Source organism: Diospyros lotus, chromosome 1 (assembly GCF_014633365.1).
Source record: "Diospyros lotus cultivar Yz01 chromosome 1, ASM1463336v1, whole genome shotgun sequence".
NCBI classification, from domain to species: Eukaryota; Viridiplantae; Streptophyta; class Magnoliopsida; order Ericales; family Ebenaceae; genus Diospyros; species Diospyros lotus.
Window position 1 is genome coordinate 53,600,576 of NC_068338.1, and position 17,601 is coordinate 53,618,176.

The following is a 17,601-nucleotide window of genomic DNA, read 5'->3' on the forward strand; positions in this document are numbered from 1 at the left end:
ATGGAACATATAGATGCTGCTTCTTTTTCTTCTTAGTGCGATGAAGATGCAGTTGATGACATTCTTTTTCTTGCCTGATTCTTCTTCCTTTTCTTTGTCTTCTATGATTCGTCTTCATCTTCTTTTCCAGTTCTTCCTCTTCTTCTTCTTCTTCCCTGATTTTTTTATTTTTATTTTGGTTTAATAAGGGCCTTCGTTTAACTTAACATTTAATTTAGCTTAACTAGGGCTTAAGTATTAAAGGGGCACTTTGTGGAAAAAAAAAGAAGAAAAACTAGATCATAGGGACCTCTAGAGGCATTTTTAAAGTGGAGAGGGTCTCTGTGCAAATGGCCCAAACCATAGGGGGTCTTGGTGCATTTTACCCTTATATGAATAAAGGAGATGTTCAAAGTTGTGAAAATTATAAATGGATTTACCTAATGCACCACACTAAAACTTCGAGAGGGTAATTGAGCAAAGGCTAAGGAAAGGAACTAAGGTCTTCAAAATCCAATTTGAATTGATGGCTAATGGGTCAATAGTGGAAACTATCTATTTATTGAGTTACTAATGGAAAGGTCTAAAGATAAACAAAAAAAATTGCATTTGGTCTTTATAGAATTGGAAAAAGCATATGACAAAGTCACCAGAGAAGTCTTGTTGAAGGTGTTGGAAAAGAAAAAAGTTGGGATTGCTTCTTACAAGTTATTAAGGACACATATCATCAAGTAGAAATGTGTGTTAGGATTCGTGAAGCATATACTGAGGTTTTCCTCATCACAGTCAGATTATATCAAGGATTTGCATTGAGTCCTTACCTTTTTGCTCTTGTGGTGGATGAACTCACAAAGCACATCCAAGAAGAAGTACCTTGGTCTTTGTGGTTCTGCATACGATATTATCCTGATGGAAGGGAAAAAAAATGCATGGATAATAAACTTGGATTATGCATTTTGAATGTTGATCATACTGAATGCGTCTATCTTTCTGACAACTTGGTTTTTGAAATCATGTCCATTACACTCTCGAGGCATTCTTTCCCTGTACATGTTCCGTATTACTTGTGAAATCATAGGTGACTGTGGTGTTGTACACTTTGGAACACCTTCTCTGTAGTTTGGTTATTCTCCACGTGTGACCTTGGCAAGAAAAGGGCACCATTGGGGATTGTGAAATCCTTATTTGAATTGGAAATGATCACCAATGATTTATGGTGTGCCATTGTTGTTTTTTGATAAAGTAATCAAAAGAAATGCACTGCAGTTTTTGTTGTGTATCATTTGTTCACTGTCTGTTTGTTGGTTCTGTTTGCTTGGTCATTCTTACTAATGTATGGTCTGTTTCCTGCCATTGGTTCAGTCGGTTGCAGAAGTAGCAGAGGATATATGGGATCGTTATGGTTTTGACTTTGGAACAGATTATTCTGGACTTTTCAAATCTCTTTCACACATTAACTATAATGTTCGATTGGCTGCTGCAGAGGCATTATCTGCTGCTTTGGATGAAAGCCCAGATACGATACAGGTGATGATGAATTTGAACCTTCATGCATGTAAGAAGTTCCAGTGTTGGTTCTTATGGATTGATTATGTTTTCAGGAGTGCCTTTCGACTTTGTTTTCGTTGTACATTCAAGATATTGGCTTTGGTCAGGATGATATTGGTGCTGGTTGGATAGGCAGACAAGGAATTGCTTTGGCACTACTTTCAGCAGCAGATGTACTTGGAACCAAAGACCTTCCTGCTGTTATGACGTTTCTGATATCACGAGCACTGGTAAGATTTGTGTTTGTTACCACATTTTTGACAAATATTTCATAACATTTTGCCTTGCTTTGCTATGTTTGCTGATTAGAAATTTTTTAGAAGTAATGTGATAGAGAGAATAGAAGTGTGGATTTTTTTATATTAAATTGTTACTGGATTAACTTTACTTTATAGAAGATAAGGGTGTGGACAAAAATGACTAGCTAGCTAGACTGCATGTAGCCAACCCCACATAATGGGATAAAGGCTTATGGTATGTTGTTATTATAAAATCTTGGATGATAGCTTGTGGGAGTGCCTGTTTCTCCTTATTAAATGGACTATGAGAACTTTGCATGACACCATATTTCTGAAAAATGAGCCAAGCCATTCACGAGTGGCTTGGTGTTTGGGTCGACAAAAGTTCGTTTGTTAAGATAAGCGAACCGAGCTTGGGCATAATTTTGAAACTCGATTTGTAAACGAGTCAAGCCGAGCTTGAGTTCAATAAAACTTGGTTTGTTAAAGCTTAAGAACATGTTCGATTAGATCCTCATGAATACTAATAGGCTTGATTAGAGGTTTTGTAAACATGTTTGATTAGAAGTTCGTGAATAGCTCGTGAACAAGCTCGTTTATAAATATATTAATACATTTATTTATAATTTTATAAATATATTATTTAACATAGAGTTATCAAGCTTTAAATTATTATAATAATATAATTAAATTGAATATGTTTAAAATTATTATGTATATTAATTTAATCATTTAACATAATGTAATATATGCGTATATAATAAAGCAAAATAGCAAATTAGGTTTAGCCAAACGTTATATAAATTGTTGTCTAAATTAAAAACCCTAAAAAGTGAAGAAGATTGAAGAGGAAACAAACCAAGAGCAAGAGGCAAGCACGGACATCGTCCACAGTCAGAACCTACTGTTAGGGTTGCAATCGAGCTTGAGCTGTGTCGAGCCAAGCTTCGCTAAGCTCATTTCGACTCAGCAAACCTTAGCACAGGCTCAAGCTCAAGCTCAAGTCGAGCCTAGAGCTTGGTTAACATGAACCGAGCTTGAGCTCAACTCGTCAATTCGGTTGACGAGTCTAGCTCGGGCTCGCCACATAGAGGAGGGTATGCTGTAGCGGAAGCAGAGGGAGAAGTGTGCAGCGGCGGAGATGGAGGATGAGCGGCGGTCGATAGCAAAAGGCAAGGCTGTAAGAGGAGGGGTGGCGAGAAGTAAGGTGGCTAAGACGAGAGGAAGGCGGCGAACAAAAGAGGGCTACAGAAGAAAAGGCGGCAGTGAGACACATGGCAGTGGCGACGGCAAGAGGAAGGCGGCAAAGGGAAGAGGGCTGGAGAAGAAGAGTATCGGTTGGCCAAGGAAGGGAAGAAGAGAGGAGAGAGGAAGGGAAAAGGTGGGTGGGTTTCTTGGGGGGAGAGTGGGGGTTCTTGGGTAGAGAAAGGAACAAAGAAGGGAGAGAAAGTACCGGGGGGGGGGGGGGATTAATAATAATATGTATAATATATAATTTAATAAATAATATAATAATATTTATGTATATTAAATAATATATTTATAAAATATATATCTAATATTTTATACATACATATATTATTATATTTAATCATGAACTTCTAATCGAGTCAGTTCACGAGCCTCTAATAAAGCCAACTCGCGAGCTAACGAGCCGAGATTTACTGAGTTCAAACTTGGCTAATTTACAATTCAAGTTTCAAAGTTAGGCTCAACTTCGTCTCGTATACCTTAACTAATGGACTCAAATGAGTTTTTTCCTAGCCAAACACCGAGTTGAGCCCTAACAACTCGGCTCATTTGCAACCCTACCTATTATTGTCGTTGAAAGCCTCCATTTGAGGCTGAACCACTGCCTTCCACCGCCATAGCATGCTGCCTTCCATTGTTTTACCTTCACCATTTGTGCACTATCGTCGCTGCACACACCCCTGTTTTGATGCCGTCGCCTATTGCTGCCTCCCACCATTATACTGTCACCGCTTGCCGTCACACACCCCCTATCTTTGCCAGTATGTGCTCAAGCCAAGCTCAAGCTCTAGCCAAGAAATTGACAAGCCGAGCCTAGCTTGAGCTCAATGAAGCTTGGCTCGGCTTGGTTTGATTGCAACCCTACCCAAGCTAGCATCTACCCCCATCACAACCTCGTTGCCCCCACGAAAGAAAAGTTAAAAAAAAAAGCTCACACACTCAAAATGCTTTTCATTTTGCCTCCCCTTTCATAGCCAGTTTGTCATAATGTGTTTTTGATGCATTTATTGAAATATTATTGTATCTGATTCTGGTGGGTGGGGGTTTCTTTTACTTCGGGACTTCAAGGTGAATTGACGTAGCGTGTAGCGTGGGTGTGAAAAAAATACACCAAAATAAACCCTTGAAAGAACAAACTTCAATGGCCGAAGCTTGGCTTTCAAGAAAATGCAAAAACAAGACTGTTTTGCTAAGAAAATCCAAATAGGTTGCTGAAATTGTATTGAGAAAAACTTGATTACAAACTCTAGATTCTAGACATATTTATAGTATTTGGCTAATTCAAATCCATCTAATATTTGGAAAACAAAATCCAATTAGAATCCTAATAGAAACAAATCATAAATAAAAGTTAACTGGAATCCTAATAAAAATAAAATCCTAATCAAACATGAAGTAGAATCCTAAATCAAGTAGAAATATGAAGTAGAATCCTAAATAAAGTAGAATCATGAATTAGAATTTTAGATCAAGTAGAAACATGAAGTAGAATCCTAAATCAAGTAGAATTCTAAAACTTAAGAAGTATTAAAATAACATTATGGCACTACTATTTTGGTGATACTGTTCCGGTTTGGTTGGGTCGGCCTTGGGCCGAGTCTTGATTCTTGACCGCATCATTCACCTTCACTTGAGAAAAAATTCGACCTCAAATTTTAATCCTGTTTGGACAAATCCACATCCGGTAAGTACGAAGAGAGATTAGCCACATTGAATGTTTGAAAATACCCATATGATTAGGCAAATCCACAACATAAGCATTATCATTTATCTTCTTTGTAATCTTGTAAGGATCATTCTTCTTTCGCTTGAGCTTGTTCTGTTGTCCTGCTGGAATCAGTTCATTCTTCAAGAATATCATGACTTCATCTCTAATCTCAAATACCTTGTGTTTTCTATGCTTGTCAGTTATCGCCTTGTACTTCTTATTTGTGCAACCTTTGCTTGACACCTTCCTGAACTGCTTGAACTTTTCTGCTAAGGGAACATGAGCAAAGACATTCCTCCCCTTCTTAGCCATATCTGCATTGGCATGGGTCCAACCATTGCTATGTTTGTTGCCCTCTACCTCCATTGTATTATTACTATTAGATTGAGGATGTTGAACATTCCATCTTAAGCGATTCTCTAATTTGGTAGATCTTATCACAAGTCTTTCTCCTCTCATTAGCTTTCTTGATTTTGACTCCTTAACGGTTTCTGAATTCATTCGTAGATTTTTCTTGTCAGGAGAAGCATTCTTTTGCAATTGTTTCGAATAAAAGCTTATTCCATGACTACCAGCAGTCTCTCCATCACTTAAAATATTGACGCTTGAATCCTCTTTTGGTCGAAGCACTTGATCAGCTATAGCAGCAGTTGAGTTAACTAGCCTAGGAGATCCAACACCCCTATCCACAAAGAGACCCATGTGACCATCTTGCTTTTGCAATTGCGAAGGTGAATATGTTCTTATTGCCTTAGATTCAACCATGCTAGAGCTTGAATAAACTGTAGAAGGATTTGCTACCATGACCTCCATCTCTTTTACAGTCACAAGTCGATAAGAAGAAACGCCACCATCATTGGGTTGTGAAGCAATGCTTGAGCCCTCGGGACTGGAAAATACCCCAGTATGAGTCAATAACCTTGAAGTTTTTGTCATGTTAGTAGCATAAATCAGACCTGAGTTTGTAGACGTTGAGGTTGCTGGGACAACATAATCTTTGAAATCAAGCTCCAAACTCATCGAAAAACCATTCTTTAGTTTATACTCATCGTTTCCCCAATGGTTGTGTTGTTGTGCATTCCTCCTAACCCTTTTACCACTAGGGTTGGCTATCATACGCCAAGATCATCCTCATCGTCGCTATCATCCACCATTGGTCTTCTAGGATTAATGAGGACAGGATTAATGGCTGGTCTTCCCGGTTTAACATAGCCGGCTTGATTCATGCCATTAGTCCGGTTTCGATTATCCTTAACTCGTTGTAAAACGCCCAATTGGTTGCGGATTCGCTCCAATTGGTGCTCCATTGTACGAGTTATTTCCCGTTGTTCTTTGATTGCTCTCCAAACTGCGAGCAGCCCCCGATCACCGTCACGAGGCTGGTTGCTACCGTTACCTTCAAGATTGGCCATCTGATTGGTTGATGAACCGCTCTGATACCACCTGACGCAGCGTATAGCGTGGGTCTGAAAAAAACACACCAAAATAAACCCTTGAAAGAACAAACTTCAATGGCCGAAGTTTGGCTTTTAAGAAAACGCAAAAACAAGACTGTTTTGCTAAGAAAACCCAAATAGGTTGCTGAAATTGTATTGAGAAAAACTTGATTACAAACTCTAGATTCTAGGGATATTTATAGTATTTGGCTAATCCAAATTCATATAATATTTGGAAAACAAAATCTAATTAGAATCCTAATAGAAATAAATCATAAATAAAACTTAACTGGAATCCTAATAAAAATAAAACCCTAATCAAACATGAAGTAGAATCCTAAATCAAGTAAAATCATGAATTAGAATCCTAAATTAAGTAGAAACATGGAGTATAATCCTAAATCAAGTAGAATTCTAAAATTTAAGAAGTATTAAAATAACATTATGGCGCTACTATTTTGGTGATACTGTTCCGGTTTGGTGGGTTGACCTTGGGCCGAGTCTTGATTGGTGACCGCATCATGAATGCTTCAATTGGAAAAATGCGCAAAATGATGGAAAACTACTTTCATGAATTGATGAGATAGTTATTCGTGATAATATCTGCTTTTTAAATGTATCTCTTACTGAATTGATTGACCTTTCAAACTTCAGGCTGATACTAATGGAGATGTTCGAGGAAGAATGATTAATGCTGGTATTATGATTATTGATAAGCATGGAAGAGACAATGTGTCTCTGTTGTTTCCAATTTTTGAGAACTATTTAAACAAGAAGGTTAGTATTTCCTTGAAGTCGCAAACTTATATTTGAAATCTAAGCATTGTGTACTTCGATTTTTTATGCTAAGATACTTGTGTATGTCTTTGTTCGTGGGACTAGTAAGTCGTGTTCGTCTAATAATATCTCACTAGAGCTGTTAAATATTCTTATTTTTCTTATTGTCTTTGTTTAGGCACCTGATGAAGAAAAATATGATCTGGTTCGTGAAGGAGTAGTTATTTTCACTGGAGCATTGGCAAAGCATCTGGCAAAGGTGTGAATTTTATTTTCTTATATTTGTTTTTCAGTAAATATTGCTACCTTCTTTAGTATCCAGTTTAGCATTGACACATTATCTGAACAGGATGATCCTAAGGTTCATGCTGTTGTAGAGAAGTTGTTGGATGTGCTAAACACTCCCTCTGAATCGGTTCAACGGGCTGTCTCAACCTGCTTATCTCCACTTATGCAGTCAAAGCAAGTATGTAAAAGGGTTTTTAATGAAAGGATCTGGATTGTGGAGCTGGTTTTCTTTTATTGCTTCCTGTTTGATTCTGTCCGTTTGACAGAATGCTTTTGAGAACCAGCTACTCGGAGTTGAATTTGTATTTGTTTCGCAGGAAGCACTGCATAAAACGGCTTGGTTCTCATTTCTGTGATTTTTACACAGCTTCTATTACTCAGTGGCCACAAGCATTCCCTGAAACAGATATGTTTGGACCACAGTTTGATGCCCAACAGCATCTCTCTTGTTATCCTGGGTTTTTCTAGGAGACAGTTTTTAGATTACTCTGAAAAAAAGATATTTTTAGATTAGAATTTTACTTCATTTTTGAATCTGCCATGGAAATTGTCAAAGTATTTACTGAATCTGCCGAATCTGCCATTCAGAACATGTATTCTGAAGAATTTGTGCTTTCAATCTTCTGAAGATTATTTTGTTCTGTATAACATATTTTTCTAAATCTGAGCTGATACCCTGGTATAGAGTTTAGTAGGCCAGCCCAGTCTAATATCTGTGGGCTTCAATGTGTTCAATTTTCATTTTTTGTCAGTCTACACACACTCACTGACTTTCCTTTACTATGGAGGTAAAGAAAATATGTTTATGTGCAATTCATCCTATATATATGCAAGGTTATGGTACATTTGATGATTGGGGGCAGACTTGTTGAGCTGGTAGAATATGTAGATTTAGGTTAAACGGGGATATTTTCTATGTGAACTCTGTTTGTTCTAAGCTTATTTATGCATTTGGGACAAATAAATGTACCTATTTTGTTTTGGTATTTTTGAAAACCTAGCTTTATCGACAATTTTATACTGCATTTTATTATATCCATGTTTTTGGTTCATTGTGTTGCTCATCTTATTTTGAGATTTCCATTGTTTTAATGGATTTCTCTAGGCTTGTTTGAAGCGCAACCTTGAATACACTTTGATTCTGTGAAACCTGACACTTTTTTTTGGCAAGAGTTACATTTCTGTCTGCTTTTCTCCTTTTCATGTTGTGCCCCTATGTTTTAGTGTGTTCCTTCATTGTAAGGATTAGTTTTTGGTGTTGGTATGTGATCTTTGCACTTGTTTTCTTACTAGATGCTGTCACTATTAGCTTTTTATCAATCTCATGATTTTTTGTATATATTAGTTTTCATTTAAATTGTGCATTTTCTGAATTGGCCTTTTATATTTCCTTTTACATGCTTTATTTTCTTGGATTAGGAAGATGCGCCAGCACTTGTTTCTAGGCTTTTGGATCAACTAATGAAGAGTGATAAATATGGGGAGCGCCGTGGAGCAGCATTTGGACTTTCTGGTGTTGTCAAGGGATTTGGAATTTCATGCCTCAAGAAGTATGGTATCGTGGCAGCACTACAAGAAGGTTTTGCAGACAGGTTTGTGCTGTGTCAATTATGTTATTTTAGTATCCATGGTTTTGTTTGTCTACATTGACAAGATTGACTAACTTTTAGTTAGATGTGCTACTGAGTATTTGAGTAAAAGAGGATCTTACTTTATATGCACGTATATGTCACCCATTGGTTTATATATTTAAATTGTACATTCACTGTAATTTATGGAGTTAGCTTGTCTAATGTAGCCGATACCTTCATGCACAGGATTAATTTGCCATCTGAACTATTTATTAGGTTGTTTATTGTGTTGTAATTTGGTGATATTCTTGGTTTTAGGGAAAGTCTGTCTTTTTCTTCTTCACTACCTTGAGATTCTTTGGCTGTAGATAGAAATGATTGGAGACCTATAATTCATGTAGTTGATCCCGGATAAAGGCTTGGTATATTGTTGTTTTATCCTAAGCTTCGTCTTAGGTTATTTCAACAATATGAATATTAATTTAGAAAAATTATTTTATTTTCCTCTTCTATTATAATGATAAAATGAGTCATTCTATTTATATTAAAAAAAAGGAAAAAAACTAGAAAGATCATTTCATTTTTACCTTTTCTTTGTTATGTGTAGATGATTGGTTTAGTAGAGATCCATGTAACTGATCCTGCCTAATGGGATTAAGGCTTGTGTTGCTCTTGTTGTACAAAAATATGTATTGTAAAATGAAATAAATATTAAGGCCCTCATTACTGGTTTGGGAGCCAAATATCTCTTTCTGTTCTTCTTCATCATTACAAGTGTACCTTATTTTGTATTAGTACTTCTATCTGGTTATTTTTCATCCTTCTACAATCTAGCGTTTTTTTGTGAGCCTTCTCCTATAACCATATATCCTTCTGATTTTGAACTGAATCTTGTACGTAATGTTGTTACAGAAATGAATTAATCATTTGTGCCCTGACGACCTGCTGCATATCAGAGCACTTTCTGTGTAATTTTTTAATTCTTATTTGATGGAACCTTCATATTTAATAGACACATACCCTTGTGCTTAATATCCTTCTGTTTGATTGTTTAGTTATTGATCTTTTTCTCTAAACATATTTTAGACATCACTTTTTAGTTTCCATCTGATTTTTATATTTTTTTATGTTTTACTGTTTTCCCTTGTGGCATTTCTGCGAGGAGATTATTTTGAGATTGATTATCAGCTAGTTGACACAAGAATGATATTTTGATCTTTTGTTATTGAGGAATCTCCATTAAGTGTATTGTTCCATGGAGTGGCATCCTTCTATTGGCACTTTCATTCCGAAAACCATTACCATGAGGCACCAATCTAGATTGTACGAAGGCATGAAAGTTTGTCTTGACTGAGGAGACTGGAATCTTGTTCCATGCCTCATATGCAGCAGCTAGTTTTGGACTCCATTTGCTAGATGTGATAATTTTGTCTCAGTAGACCAAATGGAAGTTGGCAACTGATTGCCTGATTTGTTTATCTTCCTTTTCTCAACATTTTGAGTTGCAATTGGCACATCTGACATTGGAAGTAGAGCCATTTTGCGCCAAAATGGGAGCCTATAATATTGAAGTTTCAAATTGGTTCTTTACTGGGCTCAAGTTTATGTTGCTTTCATGTTGTAATGTTTTAATGAGGGGCTTCTTCCTGCCTTTATATATTTTTCAGTTCTTTTAGTCAGCATTCTGTGGACATATGAACTTATATTATTCATGGCTTTGCTGATGATGGAAAAATGTTTACATGTCACAGATAATGAATAATGGAATCTGTTTGTTTATTTATTTTGAGATTGTAGGAATTCTGCAAAATACCGTGAAGGAGCCTTGCTGGCATTTGAATGCCTTTGTGAGAAACTTGGAAAATTGTTTGAACCGTAAGTAGAAAACTATTTTCCCGAGATGGTATTTTCCAGGTTGCCTGAATATGGAGCTAATTCCTACTGTTCTTTTGCTTGTCTTCAGGTATGTAATTCAAATGTTACCTTTACTTCTTGTTTCTTTCTCTGATCAAGTTGTTGCTGTTCGAGATGCTGCTGAATGTGCGGCTCGTGCCATGATGTCTCAGCTTACTGCTCAGGGAGTCAAGCTTGTTCTCCCGTCACTTCTGAAGGTTATAATCTCAGCTATGCATGCTCATTCTTATATATATATATATATATATATGTGGATGATTGATAATGAAGGTCAGAATATATTAGGGTGTAAGTAATCTTCCATTTATGGTTTGCTTGAACACCATATTTTTCACAATAGTTGTTGGGTGGCTGCGTGGACAAACAAGCAAATTTTGAAGCTTTTCTTTTAATGATCAATGGTTTACTCTCCCATCATTTTCTTCTACAGCTGTAATGTAAACTAAAATCATATATTTATTGCATTCATTCGGTCAACTTAGTATTAAAGAAAAATGGAACTGCAAAATAATTGACTTAAGTTTGAAATGTTGGAATGGCCTTGAAGGAATGAATTCATAATCACTTAACTAACTATAGTTTAGAAACGTTAGGATGTAGAGTGTAAAATTTGGTTTTTGAAAATTTAACCACTTAATATGATCTATTTAGCGACTGGCTGTAACTAGGAGAGCCAGTCATGCTATCATAATTTGCAGTGTCCCTGGCATGGTTTTCTTTTCTGACAGTTGCTTATTTATTATTTTCATTTCTCCACAAAACCGTGCATGTGCAGTGCAGGTGTTAAGATCTGTGCAAATTTGTCATTGAAAAGGAAAAGAGTTGTGCAAATTTGTAAACTTTATGTATCTTATAAACAAGGTTGAGAAAATATGTTTCTCTATTTCTTAAGATACATTATATGTTGATTCCTCTTTTCTCTTTAGAGAGGAAGAGAATAATACAAAAGGAAAATAATAAAAAGGAAAGAGGAATATACACAGAATATACATAGCTTCTAAAATATACAAAGAATATTCTATATTAAAAATACTTCTATTTCTACACTCCCCCTCAAGCAAGCTTGAAGATATTTTTCATAGCAAGCTTGCTCACAAGTTTCTCAAACTGAGTTTTATGTAATCCTTTTGTAAGAATATCAGCGACTTGGTCAACTGTTGGAATGTAGGGCATACAAATTACTCCATTATCAATTTGTTTCCTTAATAAAGTGTTTATCCACCTCTACATGCTTCGTCCTGTCATAAAGAACTGGATTATGAGCAATAGAGATTACAACTTTATCATCACAATAAACTTTAGCTGGTAGGGAAGTGGAGACCCTCAAGTTTGATAGAAGCCTCTTTATCCGCATGACCTCACAAATACTATGGGCAACTGCGCGAAATTCAGCTTCAGCATTGCTTCTGGCCACCACATTTTGTTTCTTTCTCCTTAAAGTAACAAGATTGCCTCCCACAAAGGTGCAATACCCTGATGTAGGTCTTCTGTCAGTTACACTGCCTACCCAGTCTGCATCTGTATAAGCCTCTATATGAAGATGTGCACATTTTATAAAAAGTAGACATTTCCCAGGGGTTCCCTTAGGTACTGCAGAATTCTATAGGTAGCTTCAAAATGTTGTGAATCAGGTGAGTGCATAAATTGACTTACAAAACTTTCAGAAAAGTTATGTCTGGTCGAGTATGAGATAGATAGATAAGTTTACCCATAAGTCTTTGATTTTTCTCCTTTTCTACCACATTCTTGGCCTTGGCAGGTTGAAGTTTTAAGTTGGATTCAATGAGAGTTTCAACAACCTTACACCCAAGCATTCTTGTTTCACTGAGTAAATCTAGTATATACTTACGTTGGTTGACAAAGATCCCCTCTTTAGATCTTGCAAATTCCATCCCAAGAAAGTACTTTAGAGGACCCAAGTCCTTGATCTCGAACTCATGAGCTACTCTCCTCTTAAGCTCTTCGATCTCTCCCTTATCATCACTAGTCATTATTATATCATCCACATACACAATTAAAATTGCTTTCTTACCGTCACTAGCGTGCTTGAAGAACAGTGTGTGATCTGCTTGGCTCTGAATGTAATCATAGCTTTTCACTGCCTTTCCAAATCTTTCAAACCATGCTCTCGGAGACTGTTTTAGACCATACAAGAATTTTTTTAAACGACATACCTTGTTTGTACCGAGACTCTTCTCAAATCCTGGTGGAAGATCCGTCAACACTTCTTCTTCTAAATCACCATTTAGGAATGCATTCTTTACATCAAATTGGTGGAGTGGCCAATCAAAATTCACTACAAGGGAGAGGAGAACTCGAATGGAGTTTATTAAAGCTACTTGAGCAAATGTTTCTTGATAGTCGATGCCGTATGTTTGGGTGAATCCCTTAGCAACCATCCTTTGTTTTGTATCTTTCTATGCTTCCATTTGCCTTACATTTTATAGTAAATACCCACTTACAACCTACCGTTGTTTTGCCTTCTTGTTTGTTCACAATCTCCCAAGTTCCATTCTTTCTAAGAGTACTCATTTCCTTCTGGACTGCTAACATCCAATCTGGGTCACCAAGGGCATCCTGAATTGTTCTTGGGACATGCATGTTAGAAATATTTGAAAGAAAGGCCTTATGATAATTACACAATTTTTGGTACGATAGGTATTTAGCAATCGGGTGTTTGGTACAAGATCTCACTCATTTCCTAGTAGCAATAGGGACATCAAGATCAGACAAGTCAAATGAAGAATAATTTGAAGGAGTGAGTTTAGAGTTACCATGAGAAGAAGAAGTACTATCGGAAGGCACATCATTCGAAGACGTCGATTGTTCAATTGTTAGAGGAGTATTTGGATTGATAGTATTCTTCAGGGTTTGCCTTCTTGTATAAAACTGAAGCTCCGATTTTGAAATATTTTGATCCGTTTGTGGTAATTCTCCCCCTGATTCCAATCCCATCACGCTAGGCACCTGTGAACCAGACACACCCTGTTCCACAATGTTTGGAACATTTTATATCCTTGAGTTGTTTATCAGAGTGGAGGGCAGCACCAATCATGGTAGGACGAGGATCAAAATATTTCAAAATCGGAGTTTGGAACATTTAACGTTAAGGAATTATCCTCCTTAACGTTAGAATTCAAAAAATTATCTTCTTTCTCAATATGCTCCCCCTGAAGATGATTTTTGAGAAACTAGGGTTGAGTTTCGAGGAAAGACACATCTATACTAATATAAGTTTTTTTGGTGACAAGATTAAAGCATTTGTATCATTTTTTATTTGGTGCATAGCCCAGAAAAACACATTTTTCAGTTGTGGGATCCAATTTGGAACGAAATATTTGAGGAACATAAACAAAGCAAGTGCGTCCAAAAACTTTTAAGGGTAACTCAGAATATATACGGCATAGAGGAAAGAGTTATTTTAAAGAGTATAAGGGAGTTTGAAACCGTAGAACATGAGTGGGCATACGATTGATGAGATAGGAAACAGTTAAAATTGTATCTCCCTAGAGGTATTTAGGGACATTCATAGAAAACATGATGGCCCTGGCAACCTCTAGTAGGTGTCGATTTTTTCGTTCAATAATACCATTTTGTTGGGGAGTTTCACGACGAGTGGATTGATGTAAAGTTCTTTTTTCTTTTAAAAAAACCCACAAAGATTCATTAAAATATTCAATGCCATTATCAGATTGAAGAATACAGATTTTTGTGTTAAATTGAACTTCAATCATATGAAAAAAATTCTTAAAAGTTCTAGGCACATCTGATTTCTTTGCAAGTAAGTAAACCCAACAAACTTAAGTATGATCATCAATAAAAGTAACAAACCACTTTTTGTTAGACAATGTGAAGACCTTAGAAGAACCCAAACATCACTATGTATCATATAGAATGGTTTTGAAGGACAATAGGGTTTTGGAAGAAATTTAACACGATGATCTTTGGATAAATAACAACTCTCACATTGAAACATAGAAAGATCCACTCCTTTAAACAACGTAGGAAATAAATATTTCAAGTAAGGAAAACTAGGATGGCCTAGTCTAAGATGCCATTGCATTAGTTGATTATTAATAGAAGTAGAACTAGCACCACTCAACCCGTGAGCTTTTTTATTACGCAAGACATCCCCATCCAAATAGTAGAGCCGGTTTATTTCTCTAGCACTGCCAATCGTCTTCCTCGAGTTTTGGGCCTGAAAAATGCAATAGGAATAAAAAAAAAAATAACACCACAGTTAGAGTCTTTGGAGAGTTTACTAACAAATAGAAGATTGCAGACATGTTTAGGAACATGGAGTATTGATTGAAGATTAATATTGTCAGAGAGTTTAATGAGACCTTTACTTGTGATAGGTGAAAGACTATCATCGACTATTCTTATTTTTTTACTACCAGAACAAGGAATATACGAGTTGAATAGATGCGATAAACCAGTCATATGATCAGATGTTCCTGAATCAATGATCCATGGAACAGATTGAAAAGAACTAGATAGGGCAAAGGAATTTCTACCTGAATAGGCCAATAAACAATTGGGTGTACTAAGGGACATATTAGGCTTTAGCAGTCGCAAAAGTTGAATCAAGTTGCTCTTTGTTGAATGGTCTTTCATCAACTTCATGGGTAGTAGGTTGGGATCGCTTTGATCTAGGCTTCCAATTGGCTGGCTTGCCATGAAGCACCCAACATGCCTCTCAAGTATGGCGTGGTTTATTGCAATGATCACACCAAACACGAGGCTTTTCTTCCGCCTTTCGTTGACTCGCAATATGCTGTCCACCAGCATTAACATCAGTAGTCACGAGCGTCATATTTTCAGATAGCCCACTTTCACCACTCTTCTTCTTGCCCAACATAACCAATCTTCGGCTTTCTTCACGCCGAACTTTAGAAAAAGTTTCACTTAGAGACGAGAGTAGATTTCTGTCGATGATCCTCCCTCGAACTTCATCATACTCAACATTGAGTCCAATAAGAAACTTAAATACCCGGTTAGCACCGACCATTTTCTGATAATATTTGCAATCTTTTGTTTTTTTCCACTCATATGTGTTGAAGAGATCTAAGTCCTCCCATATACGCTTTAAAGAATTAAAGTATATGGTGACAGCATCACTACCTTGTTGAATCTCACCAAGCTTCAAGTTGAGCTTGTAGATTTGTGTTTGATTTCCCAAATTGGAATACATGACAGTGACTTCATCCCATAGTTCCTTTGCTGTAGAGAAGCACATATAGTTCGAACTTATATCTTTCTCCATGGAGTTAACAAGCCACGTCATCACCATTGAATTCTCGGCATCCCAAATATCATATAGTGGGTCTTTACTGTCTGGGGTTGATGTGTCGCCAGTCAAATAGCCAATCTTTCCCCGACCTTGAATGTACATACGGACAGATTGCGACCAACGTAGGAAATTGGTACCATTGAGACGAATGGGCGTAATCTGTATCGGATGTGAGTTGGAAGAGTTTTTGGGAACTCGAAACTGGTCTTGAGAGGACTGAGATTGTTGGGCCGGAGTGATTGAAGATGCAGAGGCAGTCATAGCGGCTAAACAACCAGATCAGGGTATGAGTGGTGGCAACAAAAGCTAGGCAGTGCAGTGCGTGACCAAGGAGTGGCTGGATTTGGGCACGATAGTAGTGACCCACAGATCTGGGTGCTTGGATCTAGGTACCTAGGTGCCCAATTTGAACAATAGAGAACATGAACTTATCTGGGTGACAGAGGCAACGAACGACGACCAAGGACGACAGACAGGGGTGGCTCTGATGCGCGATGCAGAGGCAACAAGAACAACGACAGGTGCGATGGATGGAAGCCGACCTTTTCGAGAGGCTAGGAGGTCGTGGCCATTCCAAAGGTGGGAACCCACTGGAGAACAACGACGATAGTAGTGGCGGCAGTGGTAGAGATGGCTGGATCTCAGAGGCGGCGGCCGGTGTAAGGGCGGCGACGGCCTGAGGATGGAGCGGTGACAGGCGACCGGTGTAAGGGTGGCGGCGGTTCCTGGGTATAGCAGAGGAATATAAGAAGTTAGGGTTTCACAGTGTACGACTGTGATTTAATCCCTAATTTCCGCTTTGATACCATATAAACAAAGTTGAGAAAATATGTTTCTCTATTTCTTAAGATATATTATATGTTGATTCCCCTTTTCTTTTTATAGAGTAAGAGAATAATACAAAAGGAAAATAACTAAAAGGAAAGAGGAATATACAGAGAAGATACATAGTTTCTAAAATATACAAAGAATATTCTATATTCAAAATACTTTTATTTCTACATATCTAAATGTAAGTTCTTTGTCTTTGAATATAATGCCAATGATTCATTGTAAACAAAAATTTGCTCCTAATTTAAACTGTCTTTATTTTGTCTCAGTTTTGGATTTTGAAGTTGTACGCATGCATGGATAGTTTTTCGAAGTTAAATTCGAGGTTGCGCCATTTGCTGAACAATTGCCATATTGTGATTTATTTTTAAAGTTCAAAACATTTCAAAATAAAAAATATATTGTGGATCTGGCTGTGGGGGTTGTTGGGACTTAAAGTTGCTTTGGTAGTTGGCACAATGTAATATGAGGCATGCTCTATTTGTTAGGCATGCATAGATGACAAACAATATATTGTTTTTTTGGTATGCATGCATGCTCAATCTGTTGATTATAGTGATTCAAATATATCTTTGGGGAAAAATGTTTTAAAACACTTGCACTTTTTATTTTCATTTTGTTTCCTCCCGCCACCCCCTTCTCTTTTTGTCATGCCTCATATTTGACATGATTTCCAAATGTAACACTGCTGCTGGTCTTTGCACTTTGAAATTGTAACAAGCTTCTAAAATTTGAGATTTTGATCTTTGAGCAAAAAAGATGGTTG

At 37.0% G+C, this 17,601-nt stretch overlaps 1 protein-coding gene across 1 annotated transcript in view; it reads left to right on the forward strand.

The window, feature by feature from the left end:
* Window positions 1-17,601, forward strand: part of LOC127796954 (protein ILITYHIA) — a 91,604-nt gene that overhangs the window by 34,695 nt on the left and 39,308 nt on the right. Inside the window, exons 23-30 of the mRNA XM_052329356.1 lie at window positions 1,342-1,506; window positions 1,581-1,757; window positions 6,816-6,938; window positions 7,117-7,197; window positions 7,288-7,404; window positions 8,646-8,818; window positions 10,595-10,672; window positions 10,761-10,908. Of these exons, the coding sequence (XP_052185316.1) occupies window positions 1,342-1,506; window positions 1,581-1,757; window positions 6,816-6,938; window positions 7,117-7,197; window positions 7,288-7,404; window positions 8,646-8,818; window positions 10,595-10,672; window positions 10,761-10,908 (1,062 nt within the window). The remainder of the gene's footprint in view (window positions 1-1,341; window positions 1,507-1,580; window positions 1,758-6,815; window positions 6,939-7,116; window positions 7,198-7,287; window positions 7,405-8,645; window positions 8,819-10,594; window positions 10,673-10,760; window positions 10,909-17,601) is intronic.